The sequence below is a fragment of the Phaethon aethereus genome (assembly GCF_964289735.1).
Source record: "Phaethon aethereus genome assembly, chromosome: 11".
In the NCBI taxonomy this organism is placed as follows: domain Eukaryota; kingdom Metazoa; phylum Chordata; class Aves; order Phaethontiformes; family Phaethontidae; genus Phaethon; species Phaethon aethereus.
Window position 1 is genome coordinate 13,644,441 of NC_138587.1, and position 22,979 is coordinate 13,667,419.

General features: G+C 39.6%; 1 protein-coding gene across 1 annotated transcript in view; it reads left to right on the forward strand.

Moving 5' to 3' along the window:
* EEFSEC (eukaryotic elongation factor, selenocysteine-tRNA specific) overlaps positions 1 to 22,979 on the forward strand; it is a gene marked incomplete at both ends in the record, with an annotated part of 124,533 nt that overhangs the window by 80,972 nt on the left and 20,582 nt on the right. Inside the window, one exon of the mRNA XM_082004714.1 lies at positions 2,220 to 2,376. Coding sequence (XP_081860840.1) covers positions 2,220 to 2,376 — 157 coding nt within the window. The remainder of the gene's footprint in view (positions 1 to 2,219; positions 2,377 to 22,979) is intronic.

Consider the following 22,979-nt stretch of genomic DNA (forward strand, 5'->3'; position numbering starts at 1 on the left):
GAGTATGGCATACCTAAAGCATGGTAGATTTTGTTGCTGTTATAATCATCAATTGTAAGTTGTTATTACCAGTTTACTCAAAGGTATAGGATGCCTGTAACACTTTTTCACAGAAATCATTCCGAGTTTTTCCTGACAGCCTTGCCAGGGAGGTTTTAAACTGAACCAGGCTAGCCTAGTATGATTGTTCACCCTGTAATTCCATTTTAATTAAGTTAAAGATAACTTTGAAGTGCTCTTGGAAAAATAAAAGATGTTGATGTTGTCTTTAAAGTTGGCTTCCTGTGCCATTTTGGGGGATAAATACAAAAATAGGAGATATATGAGAGGTCCTCACTGGAGTGTAAGAGACCGTCTGTGTTTCAAACACAGGGGTAAGAAGCACATAACCAGCAGTGGAGAAGAGGGATATTCCGTTTTGAAACTCTTGGTTTAGGAATAAAGGATTTATAAGAAGTAACATTTTTATTTCACCAGCTAATGCAACTGGAAAGAAGAAGGTTTTGAGAATGTAAGTGCTTCTTCATGTTGGAATTAACAGCTTTTTCTGCTAGTCTTCTATTTCAGACCCAAAGGCAAGTGTGCCTGAAAGCTTACCTTCCCCTTCTACCACGAGCTATTATCGGTGGATCTAGTAAAAGATGTTACTCAGTTTTAAATTTAAGCCAGAGGTTGCCAAGCAGTGATACTACCGTTAATGGTTCACAAGCTATTTTGAAGCAGTGCTTGTTAGGGGGGTGGGAGAGGACAGAGAAGCCAAAAAGCTCAGAAATGTGACCTTTTGGAAGAAGAAGAAGAGTGGATGTTCAGGCAGCAAATGTTGTTAGAGACATCTGAATGCTTCTCCTACAGCCTTGTCTCTGCACTCAGCTGGGAGCAGAGCTTGCCTGTAGTGTTGCCATCTCCACGTGAAAAAAGGAAGAAGGGCTGTAGACATTTCTCATCCTGCATGTGCATGTGGTCTGGGACAGGGTGAGGTCCTGCCAGTGCTCTCTGGTATTACATGGCCCTTTCAAGGCTGTTTATAGCTGAGCAAGTAAAACCCATTTAAACCAAAACAAAAATGAAATTTCTGATGCTATATTTAGTGCCATGCTGAGATTGGCATTAAAATAGAGGCATATATATGTAACAAAATAATAAACAAGAATGCTAGGGATTTGAATCTCTATATGCACTACTGCTTATGGAAGAAGCTTCAGGGAAGGAGAGTAGCTTAATAAACCTGCAATACTTTGAGTCATCATTTAAACTGAATAAAGGGGAGTGTTCAAAATTGGTTATCATGCTTTACCATTCTAAGTCACTCTGGTGTTTCAAGCCCTTAGGTTTATCTAAAAATAGCTCCTAACATATGAAGAGCTGCGACTTTTGCCACCAAAAAAAATAATCTTGGAAGGATTTAAGTAATATCTCCTTATTTCTTCTGATAAGTAAATAAATATTCTTGCTGCGGCTATGAGGTAGAGTAACTCCAGGCGTTAGGTATACAAGGATATTCGCACCTACAGGATTAGGCTCACTTGACTGCACCTTAGACTTTGTAATGCCTAAGGGAAGCTTGTTTATCTTGCCTTAGCCACCAACCTTGCTACCTCTTGTTCCTGATAGCTTAATTAAGAATTCAACTTGGAATGGTTCTTCCCACAGTGTTACAAACCTTGAAATTAAAATTGGATACAATGGTCATAAGGTTTTTAGTTTAACAAATCAATGTGTACGAAGAGGGGAACGTTTAAAAGGATCTATTTAGTAAATGCTGAGTAATTCTGTCATTTCTTTGGAAGTGTAGCTGTTGGAGTGCAGTTCTGGAGCCAAGTGACAGAATGTTTATGTAGGTGATAGTGTACTTAGCTGTAGGATAAGTAGTGGAATAAACTTTTTGTGAGTGTAGGTACTTAATTGACTTTCGTGGAAAGGTTTCAAAGCAGAAAAGAGATTTTAATTAACTGATCTTTAAAGCATGTTCTGACGCAGGTTTTGTTTTTCCTGTATTAGTAGAAAGCAGGTGAAAGCAGAAATATATTAATTCACATAGTCATACATGGATTTAAACACAAGTTGCCAGTTTAGATCACTCATCTAGAGTTTTGTTCATTTGGGGGTAAATGGTTTTCCAAGGGCAGGGTGGTAGAAGTCACCAAATTTAATGTTATCTCATAGGTATAATTTCTTGCCACTTCAGGTTGTAGGCTCATGAAGCCCTATTTCTTTTGCAGGTGATGGATGATTACAGCGTGATTGGTCGTTCGTTGTTCAAAAAGGAAACAAACATCCAGATTTTCGTGGGTCTAAAAGTCAAACTGTCTACAGGAGAAGATGGAATAATAGATGGTGGTTTTGGACAAAGTGGCAAATTTAAAATCCGAATTCCAGGTAGGTGCTTATCAGCTAACAAATACTAACCATAGAATCACAGAGTAATTTGGGTTGGAAGGGGTCTTTAAAGGTCACCTAGTCCAACCCCTCTGCAGTAAGGACATCTTCAACTAGAGCAGGCTGCTCAGAGCCCAGTCCAACCAGACCTCGAATGTTTCCAGGAATGGGGCATCTACAGCCTCTCTGGGCAACCTGTGCCAGTACTTCACGACCCTCATAGTAAAAAAATTTCTTCTTTATATCTAGTCTAAATCTACCCTCTTTTAGTTACCTATGTCAAGTGTGGAGGATCTTTCCATATTGCAAGTCTGAATATTACCAGTAGTCTCCTGAAGTTCTGAAACCTGCTCATACTCAGTTGGACCACTGATGATTTGGTGGATTGTACCTCTTCTAATTAAATGATGATGGCTGTGATTTATATTGTAAGACTGGCCTGAAGCCGCATCTCCTGTGTCAACAAACTCCAGTCTTGGAATGACTTCTTGTTAAGTGTCAGTAGCATCGAAATGGTGCTCTGCCCAGAAAGGTTTGTGGAAATCTCTCCTCTCTTAATATACGTATGATTTGCAGCAGAGCCACTCTGAACAAATAAAGGAAAATAAACCCGCAAGCATTTTTACCTGTAGCTACTTATTAAATACAGTATTGTGGATGCAAGTTCCTTAAATTGTCTCTGTTGTGCATGTTAGTACCTAACTTGCCTCCAAGCAAAAACTGCTTGATAAATGAGTTTTTGGAGATCTTCAGTGTGTTGGTTTTTATTGCTTGTGTCTCCTGGTTTTATGATATTATATATTACTGTATCTTTCATCCTCCATGAGTTACAGCAAGGATTTATGCCTCCTTAAGTTACAGTGTGGGGAATGATGGCTGCTAGAGTTTGTCATTATTGTTTTTTTGATTTCTTTTTAAGGTAGGAAAATTGTTTTGAGCCTTTTCTAAAGGCAGTAATAGGTGCTGCATTTAACTCAGATTATGGGATAAGATTTTTAATGATACTAGGGGTACTTTATATTTCTGCAGTGTCTTCAGCCCATTTGACACTAGTTAGTCCTCTGCCCTCTTTAGGGAGATGAGTGAGATCTGCTTCCGTTGTACAAGTGTAGAAAAGTTGTGATGTTCTATGACAGCAAACAATCACGTAGCAATTGATCTACAGAAAATGGAAGTTTCCCGATTTCTTGCTGAAGATGGACTGTTTTCCATTTAACTTAAGGCTTGATGCAAGTGAGTAATTTTGACCCTCAGCAAATTTCCTTTCTTCGTCCTATCATAAGATAAGAATTTCTGACTAGACAAAAAACCTCTGGTGTTCTATCCTAGCTGCAATTCCAGTTTTGTCGCCGAATGCTAAAGTTTGCAAACAGGTCTGAGAACCTAATGAGCAAGCACAGTGGATATTTAGAGAGAGAAGTTGCACGAGACGTATGTTTTTTGCATTTTGTATTAGAAAAGCTTTTAAGCATTCACTGAGATAGGTACCTTTAGGTAGATGGTGAAAGGATGTGTAAATGACCTTAACACTGAACAGGGTTCAAGATGAAAATCAACATGATAACTTTCTTAAAAGCTTAGTGTTCTTAGTAGCTTTTATGTCCCGGAAGCAAAAATATGATAAAGAAGAACAGTTCATGGAGGATGGCATTTATGTTGCTGTTTCCACATTTTGGGTGGAAGAAATCGTTCTTCATGGGACAGGGAGAAGTCTAATAAGAGCAGGAGCTGTAATTGCGAACCAGCAGTCACATTAAGAAAATGGTACACAGATCTAGAAAATTGCTTTTTGCTCTGTGTATTGAGTTAGTGGGAAGAAATGATACCTTTCACCAAGGTGTTCGTTATCTAATCTTGGTTATACTCTTCTGATCTCTAACAGAAGACCATGAAACAGAGGACCCTTTATAGTTCTTTTCATTGAAAAGAATATGTAGTAGAATACTAGAATTCAATACCTCTCTAAGGTAGGCAGAATAATACAACTTAGTTTTCTTTAATCTGGGTCAAATTTGGGTACTCTTGCTATTTGGAAAGAAGAGGCAATAAGCTAAATCAGTTCAAGCTAAGAGTATCAAACAAAGTGTGGCTAAGCGAGGCAAAAATCCACAGAATTTGTAAGGGCCTAAAAACCTGTGTCTTTAAGAGTTGCAGAGATTTGTGTGTAGGGGGAGGGCTATTGCTGTGATGCTGTTTAAGTCAACTGCAGTTCACATTCCTTTGTTAGGTCAGTGTTGCTTTTTTAATGTGTCTGCTTCCTGTTTGTGGGTTTTTAGATTATTTTTTTTTAAATTAAATTTAACTGATCAGACGCTTCTCTCCTTTCCCCCTTATTCTTCAGCCTTGCCCTCCCCTTGTATAGTCTCTCTTACACATTTCTTTTGTGAAGAGCTCTTGTTAATTTTTCTGAAGTTATTTCCCTGTGATTCCTTTACAAATGTATTAGGGAGTGGGAGGGAAGGGAAGGAAACGGTACAAGTTGAAAATTGCTTTGGACTGCCTTAGCATGGCAGTCAGTCCTTTCGTATTTAAAAACCCCTCTTAACCTCTGGAACAGAATAGCTTGTTTGGTTAGTTAACCTGATGATAACTGAGGGCTGGTTTTAGAAGAACCTTGACATAGCAATGAACATCAGGTCCTAACTACTTACGGTAATAGTAGACCATGGCACATTGTAGGGCGTTACATGGTCCCACTGGTGCCAACAGCCTCCAGCACTGTGCTTGCTCACACGAGCAAGTGTTGGGCTCCCCGAGTGTTGTTCTGTAGTCACTTGGAAATGGCTTGTGTTTGCCTATAGATCACAGCCTGGGACTGTTGTCTTACGTTGTCTGTGTGCTGAAACTTGGCAGACCTCACAACTGGGAATGGCAGAACACAGATCTGTTTCTTATTCTGGCACTGCTTGTGTGCAGCAATAATTCAGATACTTCTCTCTGCTCTTCTGCTCTGTGAAATGGGGGTAATTACTATCTGTTCTGGAAAAAAAAAAAGAAATCTCTGATTTAGATTTATTCCAGACTTGGAGCATTAATATTTCTTGAAAAGGCTTAATTATCTTTCTTTAGAGTACAGAAAAAAACATCTAGAGTACAGCATGCAATTGGAAGTTCCTCAGTCACTGAAAGATGTCAGCAATTTGGAAGAAATTCAGGGAAGAGCAGTAAGAATGCTGGAGAGGCTGAAGGGATTGATTTATGAGAGAAAGAAGATGAAAAGAAATGCATGAAACTTGGCTAAATTATGTCTAAGTGGGAGATATGATTATCTGCAAGTATTTGAAGAACATAATGGAGAAGAATCCCTTAGGGTGGCCCAAGGAGGTAGAAGTAAAGCTAATAACATGAAATAATGCAAAGTGTAACTTGACTATTGAGAGATGTTATTTAGCGGAGATTTCTTGCACTGCCAGATCATCTTTGCAGGGGAAGATGATGTAGTTCCATTTTGAGAATACTTGTGTCGTATGCCTGGATGTTAGCTAGTGCCTGTGTCAGGGTAAAACGGACAGGCAGCAGGGTAGTGGAAAGTAGGACAATGTATTTTTCAGCTCGTTTTCTGTTTTTGTGTTCAGACACGCTTTCATGGTTTGAATGACAAGGTATAACCTACTTTCTAGGCTGTTTGCAGCAGCATCTAGTTTAAAAATAATATAAAAAGTATTTTCTGGCAGATCTGCTGTTCTGTAGAGCTAGATTGTGGAGCTGTTTGTTTCAACTGAGGAAAAAGTTTCAAGGCATGTTAGTTGACAGGATGACACTTACTTTTCCAGACTGGCTGTATGATCAAGTACATAAAGAGGGAGACATAATCTCTAAACTCACAAGAGAGTTTTGCTTAATTTAACAAGCTGCTTAAAAAACAAACAGGATTTGAAAGGCAATTTAAACTATAGCGCTTTGTAAGTTATGCTAGTGTGTGTGTGTATGAGGCAGCGAGCTACTGATGAAGTGCTTCTTGTTGAGGTGGGTGATATGTGGCAGCTGTTTAGTTGTAAGTGGGAACACTGCATTCTACAGTCGAGGTAAATGAGTGAAAAGTATTGTTCACCTTTGAAATCAAGAACAAGTTTGGGGAGGGAGGAACTGTATGTTTAAGTGTCTTATTCTAAAGAAGACAAAAGCTAACAATGACAGTCTTTGGAAAATGCTTATTTCAACATACATTGCACCTAGGAATGTCATGCTAGTTGATAAGAAGTTCAGAGTAAAGTTCAGTGAATCGTTTGAATAACTTAGTGCTAATTGTGGATCTTGTTTAACTGTCACCCAAGTATTGACCCTGTAAAACTCTGCTTGGTTTGCAAAATCATGATCTGTTAATGTGTCTCATGACATCTTTTAAAAGATTGGCCCTAGATATGCCCATTTCATTAGTTTTGGCATGTTGCATTTGTCTTGGGCTTAATTATTGTAAAATGTGGCAACTTTTGAGATCTAATTGGCACATATGTGATATCTCAGGCATAGTTTACTTTCCTTTCTGTCTCTCTGCTGTCTAGTTGCTGGTAAAGTGTTCGTCCGTTCTGAGACAGTGCAGTGTGTTTGCCAGCAATTCTTCTCTTTTTGACTTGATACAGTAAAAATTGCTGTATGTGAGATGAGTTAAAAGCTACCTTATTTCTTAATGCAAAAGAAGCAGTGCATATCTGACACTTAAAAGAGCTGAATGCTTTCCTGAATTGAGCAAATTTAAATGTAATAAAAGGCACACTTTTCATCAGAGATACAAATGAGAATTTTGGAATACAAGCTTTTTACTTTGCTGTTCTTTTTACCTGTACAGAATAACAGTACTTTTAAGTTTCTTACAACAGGTGAAGACAAACTTGTTTGTGACCTTGTCTTTCGTTGCCAGTAACTTTTTGCTTTGCATTTATAAGAGTTATTGCATATGAGAGAGCAAGTCTGTTCTGTTTCCACTGCTTGTTGTGGTAGCGGGGTTGAATGCACCGTAAAAGTCTGTTCTGAAGTGATAGCACTGATGTCCTGCCTAGTTCAGGGGACAGAATGCCTCTGGGATCCTGCAGTGTTGGTATAAGATGACATAAAGTGGTAAGAATTAACCAATGTGCCGTATTCTGATGTGTGAAATTAAGGGTGGAAATGCTGAATATGTGTTTCCCCCTTAGGGTATTATGGACATGGTGTGTCTTTGGTTTGGGTGTGTTTATATTTTGCCACATACTTTTTTTTCATTGGATGGGATCCCACACTAGCTTGCAAAGTGGTTAATGACATAGTGGGAAAGCTTTGATGTAAGAGCTCTGGGTGAACAGCACTACTCTGCATATTTCCAATTCAAGTTAAAAATCGTGGGATTCAAATCAGTTATTTTTTAGCACTCCACTTAAGCAAGGAAGTTATTAAATAGTGTAAGGGAAATTAGTTATGCAAGGATGGAAAAATACAACAGGAAAATAATTTGTGTATTACATTGTTTTCTATAACTTCCCTCTTCAGAAATATCTTAATTGTGGGGGGCTTTTTTGTTGTGTGTTTTTGTGTTTTTTTCTTTTTTTTTAATTCAAGGGTTGTTGCATTTTCTTCAGGTAGCTCTCAGCACACTAGTGTAGCTGGCATTTGTGGAAGATTAGTTACAGGGTTTTTTAAACAACTGTAGGAAACAAGCTTTAAATAGTTGACTGTAGATAAATGTTGTATTCCCAACTTTGTAATTGGGAGGGCAGTCCTTACTGACATCAGCAGGAATGGGGCAGTCTAAACCTTTTCATTGCACTGAGAATAATTAAACATCCTGTCACTAAGCAGCATATTTTTTTTTTGGTGGGAGATCTTGACATTTGGAATTCTTTGCTTTTGTTGCATTAAAATGGGATAATCGTTTTCTCTTAGGCCAAATGAAATTTAGGCACCTCTAATGTCCATGTTTGCCCAGCCTGGCTCTCCTTTTAATAAAAGAAAACAGAAATTGTTGGCCGCAAGGGTCTGGTGGGTTGCCATCCCTGTCAGTATCAGGTGAGGCTGAGCAGGATTTCACTCAAGAGAAAAACAAAAGCCCAAGGGCAAAGAAATCTGTGTATCTGTGTTTTATTTAAAAGCTGGAGATTAGCTCTGCTTGTTCTTTCACAGTCTCTCTTCCCCTACCCTCTAAAACAAACAAAACCTAAAATCCTTAAGGGGCACTTCAAGCGTAAATCTCCTTCTCTCCTTTTGTGAGAGTTGGCTAGTGTCGTATGGACAGAGGCTGGGAGAGGATTGTTGCCAGGGAAGCATCACTTCCCTGTATGATCCCCTCTTGAGCGGATTAAACTGTAGCGATGTGAAATTCCTGGTGACCACATAGGAACTAGGAGTTTGTACTGCATTTATTCAAAAAGGTTGGCCTGAAGGAATCAAACCTATCTTTTAAGTGGTGACATCCTGTAAGCCCATACTGACCTTTGGAGCTGAATATCCAGATTTATTGACCTTAGAGTCTTCTTTTTGTGGAACCAAAGTCAGGATTTGTGCACATTACTTCTGAATGAAAACAGAAGTCAGGGAAGTGCTAATTTATTAACTGGCTGGCAGCCTCATTCATGTTAGTATCAGTAGATCCTGGTCTTGACTGTAATGACAGAATTGCAGGACTAAGTCTCTAAACTTAGAGCTTTGAAGGGTGATGTGTTGATTGTAAGACCGGTTTCAGAGGCAGCCAGTCATTGCACACTACAGTAGATGGTGTACCCATGGGAGGTTAAGACTCTTTGAATATCAGGTTGCCATTGGACTGTCTGTTCAGCAGGTTGCTCTTCTGGGATCGGGCAGACATGGCTGATCAGTTATCAGACACCAGGTGACATAGCAGTGTTTGAGTGCTTCTGGGGAAGAAAAAGGTCCAGCTCCTGTGTAAGCCCTTGTGTTGGGTACAGTATAGGCTACATGGTGGTCTTCTGGGTGATAGAAAAGAATGAGATGGAGCCTTTTTTTGTTCCCTCCCACACACCCTTTTTATGTCTGTGCAAGAGGAGATGCAGGAAAGCATCATTAATGCAGTGGAAGGACTGTTGGTGGTCCTACACCGTATGATGTAATCTGTTTCTTCCCTAGTCATCACGTACACCACTGACCATCTCCGCTTGCAGCTAGGGCTATGCGTGGTCTTCAGGAAAAAGTCATATTGCTCTCTGACCAACCGTTAAGTGGTAGTAAAGAGCAATGTGTACTGAACCCTCCTTCCTACCCTGAATAGCAAAGCACTTTATACTTGCAATAGCATGAGCTTAGCTTTAAAGCAAACCCAGCTTTAACTCTGGGTGTTGCTGGTTTTTATGTTCATGCTTAGGTGGTTATTTCTATTACATCTCCTCTGTAAACCATGTTTTTGTGAGCTTTTTGTTTGTATTTCGAAAACAGTAAGGATGTAGGCGCTGCCTCAATCTAAAGAAAATTAATTTGAAAAGGCAAGAATATTAAGGTGATGAAGTTAAGCATTTAAAACTTCAGGATATAAAAAAAGAATATCTTAATTAGCTCTCCATTGTGCAGATGCATTCTAATACCAGCTCCAATTATGTGATTGCATTCCCCATGCTGACACACACGAGGAAAACATTGCCAGTTTTGTGTGATGCTTTGTAATTGACCTGTTGTCCTGACTATTTGGTTCTCCTCAGTTAGTAATCAACTCCTTTATTTTTTGTGCTTCATTGGAGTCCTGCTGTAAATATGAAATTAATTGTTTGTGCAACTTAAGGAAAAAATGTCCTGTTAGAAAAGAAAAATAATTCTAGCAGATGGGATTTTTTTGACCATAGCATGGATATCTTTACCTCTACAGAACCTCTTCCACTTGGGAGGAAAAACAAAAAAAAAAAATCCAACAAAGTCCCCAAAACCTCCACCTGAAGATCACTTACATTTTCTCCTCTAATAGATTCCAATCTCCATTGAGCCCTGCTTCACTTTCACTAGTTTCTGCTAGCGCTCTTACCTCTCTCCCATTTGTTTCTGTTCTTTATTCCAGTCTGTTGCTGCTGCTGTCCTCGCTGCCCATGTTTCTTGGTCTCTGAAGTCTTATGCCAGTAACAGCTTACTTTGCACTCCAGAATTTGTGCCAGCAGCTTCAGGCTGCTGTAGAGGTGTGCAGGGTAGAGGGGATTCATTTTCTGACCTGTAGATGCTCCAGTGTTGGTATATTGTGACCTCTTGAAAGGAACGGCTGAAGGATAAATCCAGTCTAGCTCTGTGCTCGAGATTGCCCTCTGCAGATGGAGGCTGTAGAGAATTTAGCTGCTAAAACAGTCTTTTACAAGTGCATGCTAATTAACAGCTTCCTTTTTTTTTTCCTCCAAGAACAGCAATTGCTCTACTCTCATATCCTAAAGTTAAGTTCCAGGTCCCTGTTGCACAGCAGAAAGACACTATAGTTAGAATTTGTTTATCTTAATTTGAGGATAAAATACGGATCTGATAGTGTGGGGAGAGCTTGAGAGACAATTGTGGGTTTTTTACAAGTATTTTTGGAAGTGAACTGTTGTTATTTCAGTTGGCAGTGACATTGGTAGTCAGCTGTCCAAAGTACTCACAATGGTAAGCTCCCAAAGAATGATTTTTCTTTTATTAACCAAAAATGAAATCTGTAAAGATTGTTTCTTTTCTTAGATAAACTCAGGTCATATATATAAGATTCTCCTAAGCTACAAGAGCTAGATACATAAATTAAAAAAACTGAGATTTGCACTCAGTTGCATGTTTTTAAGACCTGGGATTTCAAAAGAATTGCACTTATCTCGAGATTTGTGGTAAAACAGAGCTGGTAGTGCTGCTGTGTATTACAACCTTACTTCTGTGTAGGGTCTCTTGTGGTCATAAGTCTTTCCAGTTAATCCAGGCTTTGTTATGTAGTTTGAAAGTAGTACTTTTGAATGTAGTTATTGTGGAAAGTTGCATTCCCTAGGAGAAAAGAAGCATCTCGCATAGTTAGGGCTGGTACTTTGCTGAATTTTGAATAAATACAACAGCAACTGTAAGCTACTTGGACCCCATTGCACAGTCTCGATCACTGGCAGGACGTGTCTGTAACTGATGTAGCTGAGCAGGCTGCTGTGTTCTGAGCTCCTGTTTGCCGTCGCATCACCACTAACTTATCTGGTGACCTTTTCCAAGTTATCTAACATCTTTCAGCTTCATACTGCTGTTGTGTAAACTGTCCCATCAGGCTGTCATGAGCCTTGCGTAAAGTGCTAAGGAAATCCTTTGTTAAATGGAGTTCTTTGACTGTAGGTTACCTTTCTGAAAGAAAAGGGGGGGGGGGGGGGCGGGGAAGAGCCGTGTTGGTGGGTGGCAAAATTAAATATTCAAAATTAGGTAACGAACAAGCGTTTTTCTCCTGTAAAAGTGATCCTACTGTATTTTGCCTATGTGATAGTTGCAAAGCTCTGTAAACGGACAACTGCAGAATAGAACTATATTCAAGTTTTAAATTTTTTTGCTGCATTGTCGTTTAGGATATTTTTTACTTTAAGTGGAGATGTCTTCCTAGAGTCACTACAGACCAAATATCCCGTTCCTTCCAAAATTCTGCATTTAATTTTGACTTCACTGGATTTATGCTGCTGAAATTGCAAACAGTTTGGATTAGAACATGACATGGAAGAACACGGTTGCTCTTACATTCATGAAATATTACAGAAATTTAGTGTATTACACATCCTGCACACAAGAGAAGGATGCATGTGCTACCTTCTGTTTGTGTTTTTTGTTGTCCTTTTTAGGTGTTTCATTTTGCAAATTCAATACACTCTTGCTGTAATTTCAAGTGTGAAAACATTTCTTTTTTTCCTGAGAAAGAATATAGCTAGCAGTGTTTTTTATTATGTGTCTATACAGTTTGGCTGAGCAACCTTACAGCACCAAAAAAATAATAATCCTGTAATACCTTATATCTCCTAGAGCAAACGGGAATATCCGTTTTCAGTTTAATTCTCACCTAGTTCAACATAAGAACCCTTTTACTTTCTGCTACAGGTTTGGAATGCTTCAATGTGTGCCTTGGAAAAAATACTGAAAGGACCAAGTACAGTTTCTTCTGAAGAGTAACAAAATATGTATGTCCGATAAAAGTAAAATTAGCATTTCTATCAGTTTGAAGTTCACTGCTGCTCAGTTAAGTGTTGTCCTTCTGGGAAAGGAAGGCCCTTTTTCTTGTTAAGAACTTAGTTGATGTTAGTACAGCTAACTGTGAGGGATTCTGAGGATCCCTGTGGATTCAGTTATGGGACTGAGCTGCCAAAACATGTACTTTCAAAGTGATTGTTAAATGCTTTAAAAAATGTGCTGGGGACTTGCACACTTTATAATTGTTGCCTCTACTTCTTTAGATGTTTAAGGTGGAGTTTTATTTTTGAAGGGCTACTGGTTTTGGTGCGAGATGACGGTGAAGCACTCTGTGCACAGGTGGAACATGGGCCTTCAGGGCAAGCTGTTCATGAGGAACTCGCTCTGTCCTACTTCTAGTGGGCAGCTTTCTCCAAGAACCCTCTTGTTTACGTAGAGCAAGGAAGGGAAAGCCATGAGATCTAGATTGCGTTCCCAGGTCTGTAGTTTATTCATACAATAGCAAAGAAGGAATTGTTTCCTTCATCTTTATTTCTGCTTTCTCGTGTGCAAAATAGGATGCTGCCATCTTTGGATGTTACAGTCCTCACGCGTGGTTTTGCAGTATTTGGGTGGAAAATAGGAAAGCCGGAAAAAAGGTTCCAGGCCTTTACGTAATTTAACTTTGATTGTATTAAATGTCTCTATAAGAGTAGCTCACACATTCAGATTGCCCTCTTGCAATGAAATTTCTCTCCCTTTCTGTAAATTGTTTGTGCTTATTTGTTTGATTTTGATCATTCATCCCTTGGGCCTTTCACCTTCCCTTTCCACCAGTGTTTGTTCTGATATCTTTTTGAAGTCTGAGTAAAAACATCACCATGGGGGCTTCCTGGAGGCATAGAGCTTTGTGGTTTGCAAATTGTAGGCTATTTGAAGTATTGACTTGCAACAGTGGCCAGTGCTTAGTGGATATGAGAACTGTTGTGTGACAAGGACATTAACCTTGAGAGACTGATCCATGTTTTGAGTTTGGGGACAAAAAAATAGTTGTTCTTAATAGTGTGCATTGATTTCAAGGAAGTCTGTGTAAAGCAGACTTTGGTTTGTGTTTTCACAAAGGGATTTCAGTGTTTAATAAAGAATAGGAAATAACTGGAGCTTCAATAGATGTGGGTTGGGGGGGGGTGTCTGCTGTAACATGATTTTGTAAAATATTATACATAAGCAACAAAAGCATTTCCTGCCTGTAACTACAGTATTATTGCATTAAAAAAAAGTTGCAGAAAATACTTTAGAAGTATGTAATACCTGGAATAAAAGTTATAGGTAAAGTAGAGAAAACTGTCACCCTGCTTAGAAAAGTCTTTTGTCTAGTATCTGAGTCTGTGACTTCAATCACAAGAATTCTGCACTGTGTATTTCTGTGCTGTGGGTTTTATCGTAATAGTTTTTTAAACCCCTGAACCATCAATTCTCCCCACACCTTTCCCCTTCGCACTCCCCCCCAACTATTCCGGAGTAGGAAATCAAGACACTTTGCTAATTTGGAGAACCTGTTCTTCCCTGTTACAAGTGATGAGCTACCCAGTTTCGTTTTGCCAATGTTTTACCCTAATCTCTCTCTGCTCTCCCCTCCCCACTCCATTCCCTCTCTGTTTGGCCATTTACCTTTTCTTACTCCTACAGCCCCTTCCTCTGCCAACTGGTTTTGCCCGCACAACCCTGAGCAGCCTCAGCTGCTTTTTGTTTTTTGTAAAGAAAATATATTAACTATTGTTAATATAACTTGAACCAAGAAAATGGACCTGTTCTATCCCTTCAGTTACTTTGTTGTTTCATCCTAAACTGTCTCTTTGTGTATAAATGAAAAACATTGTATGGTACAGTCTTTTGCTGTGCACCTGCGGATTTTTAATTCAGTGCGTGGTTTTGCTGTCAGGTATGTCTTTACTTCTGAATGCATTTGTTTACCTTCTCAGGTTTCTGTCTGAACAAGAATAACATTCCCTCCTTCTAATTTGACCAGGTAATGTATGGATGTGTCGGGCAAGGGACTGTTTGCCTGCATGTTCCTAAGGTATCAGCTCATCAGGATTGGTATTATAATATGAATACAACACGAAGACTATGCATTTGTTTTCTTTATGATTGCAATGAATTATCTTTTCAAGCTAGCACAATGGTAACAGGGGCTGTGCCAAGCAGCATGTGCCAGGTAACACTACAGGCATGAGAGAAAGAAGACATTTTCAAGAACTGAAAATGTGCTAAAGAATGCAAGTTCCTGCTGACAGGAGCAGACTGTATATCATAAACTGAGGATTTTCTTTTCATGGCTCATTACAATTGACTGTTCTCACAAGTAGCCCTTAAGAAGATGTATGAAGATTGTAAGTCCCTCTGGAGTTCATGTGAAAATTGACGCCTGGTTTCCCAATCCCTGACTCTTTCCCTAGTTTTTCTTCCTGTTTTCCTTGTTATGCTCTAAGTAGTCTGAGGACATAATGTAATTGGTTTTGGTTGTGTTTTTTACTTTTCTGTCCTGAAATGGTGCACTTTCAGGGTGAGATTGGCTTATTCAGTAAATTATCAGCTTTTTTTTTTTTCTTACTTTAAGTGAAACTTAAACTTGGGTTTCATGGCCCAGGCTCTGTCTTGAGTTGCTCTTTCTTTTAAAAGAAGTTGAATGTTTTAAGAACCATTTTGCATTGCCTAAGCCATATAAAGGCCAAATAGAAATTCAAGGTTTTGGAGAAAATCCTAAAATATGTATCTCTTTTAATATTTGCAATTTATTCCTATGACAAATCAATTTCTCACACCTTTGAAAATAGAATAACTTGACTATTTCTGTCCACTTAATCATTGTGCATTTCACTAGTGTTTACTCTTAAATATATGATTAGGTTTCAGAGTAAATGTTATGCTGCAGCAAAAGCAGGAGTGATTCTCATTTAGAACTTGTTTCTTATAAGCACAGGAGAGAAATCAATTTTATTTGGCATTTGGGGAAAAAAAGGTAGATTAACAACAGATTTTTAAATGGCTTCATTAAAGCTCAAAATCTGACAGAAAAAATACTGATATGTGTAAGGAGACTGCTGTAGCTTTTGCACACGAGTTTGCTTTTTCTAATTTTCATAAAGGAAGGATTTATAATACACAGAAATGGTGGCTTTTAGGATGGTTAAGGAGAGAGAGAAATATTGTAAATGTGGAGGAAAGGTCTGTTATTTGGAATCTGAAGTTTCCTTTGCTTGCTAATGGTGGGGAACCTCCTGTTAAAACCTGTTGATTCTCTCTGTACTTGAAGTTCTTACTATAGATGTGGTTTTGATTTCAGGGCACACGTACATATGGATTACACATATAGTAAGTAGAAGCATGTTATGGATTCTCTGCTACTTTCATTGAACCAGATAGTTAGAATTGGTTTGGGATGGAAAAGGAGGAAAAGACCATCTGTAAGCAAATTGATGGAGGGTATTTCAGTCCACCCCTGCCGGTTATTTCTAATTGAAGCTGTCTGAGCTAGTCTTAATACAATTTAGTTATCGCCAGCCAGAAGGATTTTATTTATGGAACGGGGGCCTGTTGGAACTTCCTCCGACCCCGGAGAAGCTGTGAACGGCAGAGAGCTGATCAAGCAGGCATGCCTGGCTAGTGTATGCATTTCTTTAATAAGGCAGGGATTGATGTCTTTTGCAGTTCAGGGGTTAGGTAAACAGCAGTCCCCTCGGTTCAAGGCTCTCCATGTTCAGTTGTTTGTTTATACGGATCTCAGAAGGTTAGGTTAGCCTTCTTGACATCCCAGGGGAGCTTTCCTGACCATGGTATAACCTCTTCTGCTCCAAAGCTGCTCGGGAGGTGTTGCATCCCTTTTTAGGAAAGGTGCAGTCTGAGTGAAGTGTCTGCAGCTTGTACTTAGTCTTTAAGAAAGGTGGGTGTAATCAGAGTGGTTGGAACACTGGGTCTGTCTTCAGTAACTTCTAAAAAATTTGCACGTGCAGTGTATGTAACTACCATGCTTCCATTCTCAGACTTGATATTTGCACACAAAGATGACTAGAACATGTATCTTGGGCTCCTACTGAATTGCAATTTTGAAAAATTGGTGACATACATGACTAATTTCACCAGAACTTTGAGGTTAAGTCTTACTAACTTGTGCTTCTGATGACTCTGTAGTGGTGGTTTATTAAATTGAATAGGACACCCTGAATAAATAAGTAGCCGTGTTAATAATTTTTATTTTAAAATGAGTGATGGTTACATGTTGAACGATAGCACATGCATCTCATCACGTTCGCTTCTGTGGTTGTTGTATCCCAGTCTTCCACCTTCATGGAGTCTTGTGATGGTCGCATGAGAAGTGAGAAAGGAATGGTACAAATTCATCTGGGTCTTGTTGCAATGTAGTTCTTATGAGTGGAGTTGTTATGGAATTTGAGGACTACTTTGCTCAGGGTTAGAAGTGTGCTTTACCAAGTGTGTGACTGGCTGCTCTTAAAATGTGACATGTTACGGAGTTGGCTTAAATCCCAGGATTTGTTGCATTGGTTTTCGCTGATTTGATGGCCTACTTCATTTTTGATTCCTACTTCATTTTTCTGCAGCACCCCCCATCTGTGACCATGCAGACCCAAAGAGACATTACTAAACTAGCTGCACAGCTACATCACAGCTTGTGAAATACCCTTACATACAGATGGGGGAAACTGAGGCAAATATAGGCTGTGAATTGCCACTGGACATTCCTGACAGCGCTAAGATCTGTACTGATCTTTCCTGTCTTGAAACCCCCAGCACCATGCTGATTGACCTGCAATGTCATTGTTTTCTTGGGCTAGGTTTGTGCCAGTCCTAGAGCTTTTCAGGAAATCTGAACTTTGTCTGGTGGTCTTAAATAGGACGGCACTATTGAAGTATCCTGTCCTGTAAAAATCCATATGGGTGGCATCCCAGCTGAAAGGTGAGGTGTTCAGGGTGGGAGGCCACTTCCATGCTGTCTGAGGTTTCACAGTGCCAAGATATGAACATCTTGTCGCTTTCAAATAATGTGTGGGGTCTGACTGAAATGTTGGGTTTCGTATTTAATCAGTATTAATATGATAACAGGAATGTGACAACTGAAGCGAACACAGAGATTATCTTCTTAGCCAAATGCATCCATTAGCTAGGAAATATAGGTTTCTATTAAATGAAGCAGACAGATGGGCTATTGGAGGTGACTGAGAACAGGAGTGGGAGGGGGCTAAGAGGTGAAAGTTGAGGTTTAGAAAATCTCTATAAAAATAAAAACAAACCATCTGTCTTGATGGTTGGCGTTTTACCCTCCCGTTGCACTTTAGGGATGGTGCTCCGATTCCTATCGAGAACATTATGCTGAAACTTAATCTAACAGAGCACTTAGTCCTGCCAAACTCTGGCTCAGCAACTGCTCCGCTCTCCTGGAAAGAAGTGGCCAACAAGGCTTCAAATACAGGACAGCGTTGTGCCATCTTCAGGAAAACTGCTGCTTTGAGATCCCAGGGGAAGGCAGATTGGATCTTGTCCCTCTAGTCTTTTTTTCCTTTTTGGTAGAGAAGTGTGGTGGGAAAACAAAATCATGTTACAGCATTTCAGAGCAGTTGTAAAGTAAATTATTCATCTATGTGTTTGTATATGAATCCTTATCTAATAACTATGTGTTCGTATATATGTATAAGAATCCCCATCTAATGACTGTTGCAACGATGTTTATAACAAGTGTTTGAAACCAAGGTTATAATAGTATAAATAATTTTAGATAATGCAGATAACAAGAAGAAAATAACATAATTGAAAGAATTTTACAAGATGGACAATTCATGAAGATAGATGGAGTAACACAATACATGGGAAAAAAAATCTCTAACAATGCAAACATGACACTGGTGACAGGAAACATCTGTCTTGCCAACTGTCCCTTGGACTGGCCACAGCCTCACATCGCCGCCGCCAGCCCAGGGAGTCGTGTGTGCTCCATTCCATGGGCAAGAGTGGGTGGTTCTCTTCTGCCAGGAGGTTGGGGAGTTTTTGTTTGGGAGCTTTGTGTTGCTTTTAAGGCTGCATATATTTTACGTAAAGAAATTAAAGGAGCCATATAGGATGGTGCTGCCTAGGAAAAGTGGAATGACTGTGAACAAATTGAAGTTCATTTTTCTGAAAGTTCTTCTTGATTATTGGACCTTATTATTGTGGAAACAATTCTGCATGTGAGCATCTGGTTGGCTGCAAAAAATTTTTCGTTCGTCTCTGGCTCTCATCTTCCATTCCATTTTGATTTTGCTGCCTGTGATTCTTCCCCCTGCCTTGATTTTGAGGAAGGTGCCAAGCTTCCTTGGCCGAGCTTTGTGTGGATTTTTAGATTTGGTGATGGTGGGGAGATAGGAAAGGAAAAAATGTGTGGCAGGACAGAGAAGTAGTATCCTTCTTCTGTGTGGTGTTTCCAGGCTTCACACGGTTTCATTAATGTATTTTATGTTCTTAAATTCACTGTCTTTGTCTGCATTACTTCAGCTTGATTTTCCTCTTAAGCCTTAAGTGTTAACAAAAATGGGACACATGGAAGTCCGACGTGGACTTTTCTTGTCCCTTTAGACTTGGCCCACTGTCCATCTCTGTAAGCCAGTGCCAAATTAGCAGTGACCGGTTCATTTGAGGAGCACGAACTGCATGTTCTTATCACCTCTGGATCCAAGGCGCTTTTAGAAATATGAACTTTAAAACCAGATTGGTTTTGTGTTTTTACCTTATATATACTGATTCCCCCCTTCCCCAACAGGTGATAGCTAACGAGGAGGAGAAAAAGGTCGTGGAGAAAATGGGTAGAGACAGGTGAGGGCTCAGAGATGCCAGTCTCCTGCAGTAGCGGAGGGAAGGCTGTGGCAGGGCCCCGTTTCCCGGTGGGGGAGACGGAGAGGTGCGGAGCCGTTTTTCAGGCTGCGCTGTCGTTCCTGCTTGGGAACCTGACACATGCGCCTGCTTTCTTGCATGTGTTGTTTTTTAGGAGGGAGGGAGGTGACTGAGCAGCTAGCCCCTTGACAGGGCAGTTTTAAAACATTTGTAAAACTTTTATTGGGCTGCCACCCTTCCAGATAAATATTTTCTGAGTTTATGGGCTTATTTTAAGGACTGAAGCTTAATAGCAGCTTTGTAGCCTTATCCGTCCCCAAAATAGCCTTTTGGCAAACGCCATCTCTGGAGGCTGCCATGCTTTTCTAGGTCTTTGGAGTTTCTTCATCGCTAAGTTATTATCCTTGTGCCTCCTTCCAGTTCTGTGTGACTAAATGGGACCAACTGTTAAGCGAGTCTTTCTCCTTCCCCCAACGAAAGCTGATCCAGTGTACCGTATTTGGAGAAACATTGTGGTGTTTATAAATTTATTGCCTTTATTAAATTGAGTTTGTTAGACCTGTTTTATTTGTGTCTTAATTATCAATCTTTTCTTAATGCTGCCTGTGATTTTAAGATGGTACAGGCTGGTGGCGTTTCAGACATGTACTGGCACTTTTTAGGCACTTTCTCAATGTGCTTCCACAAATATAAATGCTGAGACGCGCTGTAAAGCTTTAAGTGGTGAAACCAGTGGGCTTGCAGCCAAGGTTATACAAAGGAATGCTGTATGTAGTGCTCGGAGGAAGATGGAGCTGCAGTTCGAACATCCATGCCTTTCGATTTCACTATTTTGTGTCCAAAGAGGTTTAATGAATTTCAGCGCGGGCTTTTCCTCAACACTGTCCCAGGACAACATGTACGTTTTGGCTGCTCTGGGAAGAGCTGTGTATGATCCCTGTGTGTTCCAGGTCCTGAAAAGTGGATGTTTGTAGCACCTGGAACACTACGCCATGTTACTAGCTCTTTGTATCCCAGTGCAGTTGCTATCTCCCCTCTTCTCTTACCAGACACAGTTGTAATATCTAGAAGGAAAGTGTAATATTTCTTTTTTTCATTTGCTCAGATGTATATTATGATGACACTACTTTCGATCACTGATTTACTGAACAGCAAACCTTCTGTCACATGGGCTTGTATATGGCATCCTTTGTCTCATCCAAAGTGTTTCGGGGGTTGAGGCTTTTTCTGTGCAGCACACACAGTGCAAGAATCCCTTTTCCAGTATGTGTCGGTGCTGGTCCCTCAGACATCCTCTGAGAGCATGGGGTAGGAAACAACTTAAAGGTTAGTTTCAGAGGTCCTTGTGAAAGACTAGACTGTAGAAGTGACTGAGATAAAATAGGAGCTTCAGGACAACAGAAGAGACTAGAATAAACTTTAACTCCCTTAACAGGGTCACTTGGTCCCAACAGATTTTGAAAACAACCAGCCCCACTTGCTTTATTTTGGGTGAGGTTGGCAAATCTTACATAGCCAGGGAACTCCCTTTTCCAGACCAGTCACAGTTCAGCAATACATTTGCTGGTTTGGTGGTTTTTTCCCCTAAAAATAGAAATATCTATTTTAGTACAAAACAATACCCTGAGACTTTTGTTTCTGTATTTCCATTACTTCTGTTTTTTATGTTAGCACATACTGGGACTTGTCCTAAAAATGGAGCTGATGTAATAATCATGGCTTTCTGGACATCTAGATCCTCACTCCTTATAACCATCTAATTTGTTGCTTATTTGAGGGAACTATTTACTTTTGCAGGACTGTTTTTCTGCAGATGTTACACTAGTGATGAAAGAAAAAAAACCATAGGAGTCACAAGAGTAATATATTTGATGTAAGAATGAATTCAAACAGCTGAGATGCTTAAATAACTCGCCACAATCTGTGCCTGTCTCAGTACAGAGTAAAGAGGTTAAGGCATGGCTTTTTGCAGAAGACTGTTGAGCTTTGGCAGTGTACGCAGTGTATGCAGAGTTCTTGTCTGGTGTAATTCTGGGCAAAGCTGGACAGTTTGAATTTTTATACATTCATATGTGAATTTTATTGCTATATTCATCATGTAAGTATGAGCATAATGGATAGTAACTGTTTCAAGTCCTCTTCCCTGTCCTTTTGTAGGGGTAGTCCTCCTGCTAGTGCCTGAAAGCAGATGGAGTTTATTCTCTTTACCCCAGTGAAGGAAGGTATTACCTGTGTTCCAAAGATGTGGAACAGAGATCTATAGAGATTAAATAAGTTGCCAGCAGTTTTATGGCAGTGCAATGAAGAGGACTCTGGAGTTTTTGTTTATAACTGGTATAAGACCATCTCCTGGAGCTTTTCCAGTGTGTTTGATATTAGGTTAGTTACCAGGTCAGCCAGCAGCCTGTTGTCATTGACTGTTGATAATTTTTTTTTTTTTAAATTGCTTGTCATAGTGTTGTGTTTTGATCCATTGCATTTGTTCTTCATCGGGAATTAATCATCAGAAGAAAACTGGAGGTTACCTAATTAAACTTTGTAAAACAGTCTGGTAAGGTAACTAAGAATGTACTTTCAGGAAATAGCCTATATTAAGTTGAGATGCTCCCTGGATGATCTAATAATTCTCCTTAATTTCTAGCATCTTACAGTTGTAAGGACACAAAAAGATCAAGTTTTTAGCAAATGCATCTTATCAGTTTTTTCACTCTCTGGTACCTCCTGATCCTGTTGTGACAGGACTTTTCCCATTTCAAAGCACTTGATTCACATCAGTGTTTCTGCCACAGCAAGATAATATAACCAGCAAAGTTCCACAAGTTGTTCTCCGTTGCCCTTAGTGACACTTGATCTTTGGCTGTATAAAGTGAGGGTACCTTGTAGAACTGTACTAAGGAAGATGTTTTGTAGACTATGTCCTTTCTTTTGTTAATACATCTATGCATAACAACCATAACTCATGCTTGGTTTTTGATACCCTGGTAGGGAGTTTGCATGCTATACTGCTTTTGGTACACTTCCATGTCATCATAGGTACTTCATTTCTCAGATGCCTCCTAACAGGAGTAGAGCTTGCTCCAGCCATAGGAGGGACTGTAAAGGCTCATGGATTCATGGGAGCAAGGTGTAAGGCTTGGAGGGGCTGCTCTCTTGGATCTGGCCTGCTCCTTCACTTAGTTCTTGTTGTGCTACAAGAAGAGGGTGGTGATGATTTGTTTTGGTTTTGTCTTTTTTTTTTTTCTTATGGTTAAAAGCCTAGAAGGTTGTTTCTAACTTTTAATGCAATGGAAGTAGCAGCTCTTGGCTTGTCATATGCTATTTTATTGTAAACCTTTTTTTCAGTTACGCTTTAAAGAAAATAAAAGCTAATGGCAGGATTTTATTGCTCTTGTGAATAATTTTGGAGAAGAATATTGGAATAGTGAATGTATGTACACCAGAGGTTCTTACAGACTCTTTCCCAAAATAGCAGACAAAAGGTAGAAAGTTTCTCTCTCAATCTATGTTGTAGAAGAAATGGCTATTAATTACTTGCTCAATATACTGTGGGCAAAAAGTAGCCATAATGAGAGTGCAGGTAGAGAAACTGGTAGTAGACATCATTCTTAACTTTCTAAAAAATACAAAGAATGTAGAGCTTTTCTTTTTTTACTGGCAACCTTGGAAGACCCACAGCCATGGCA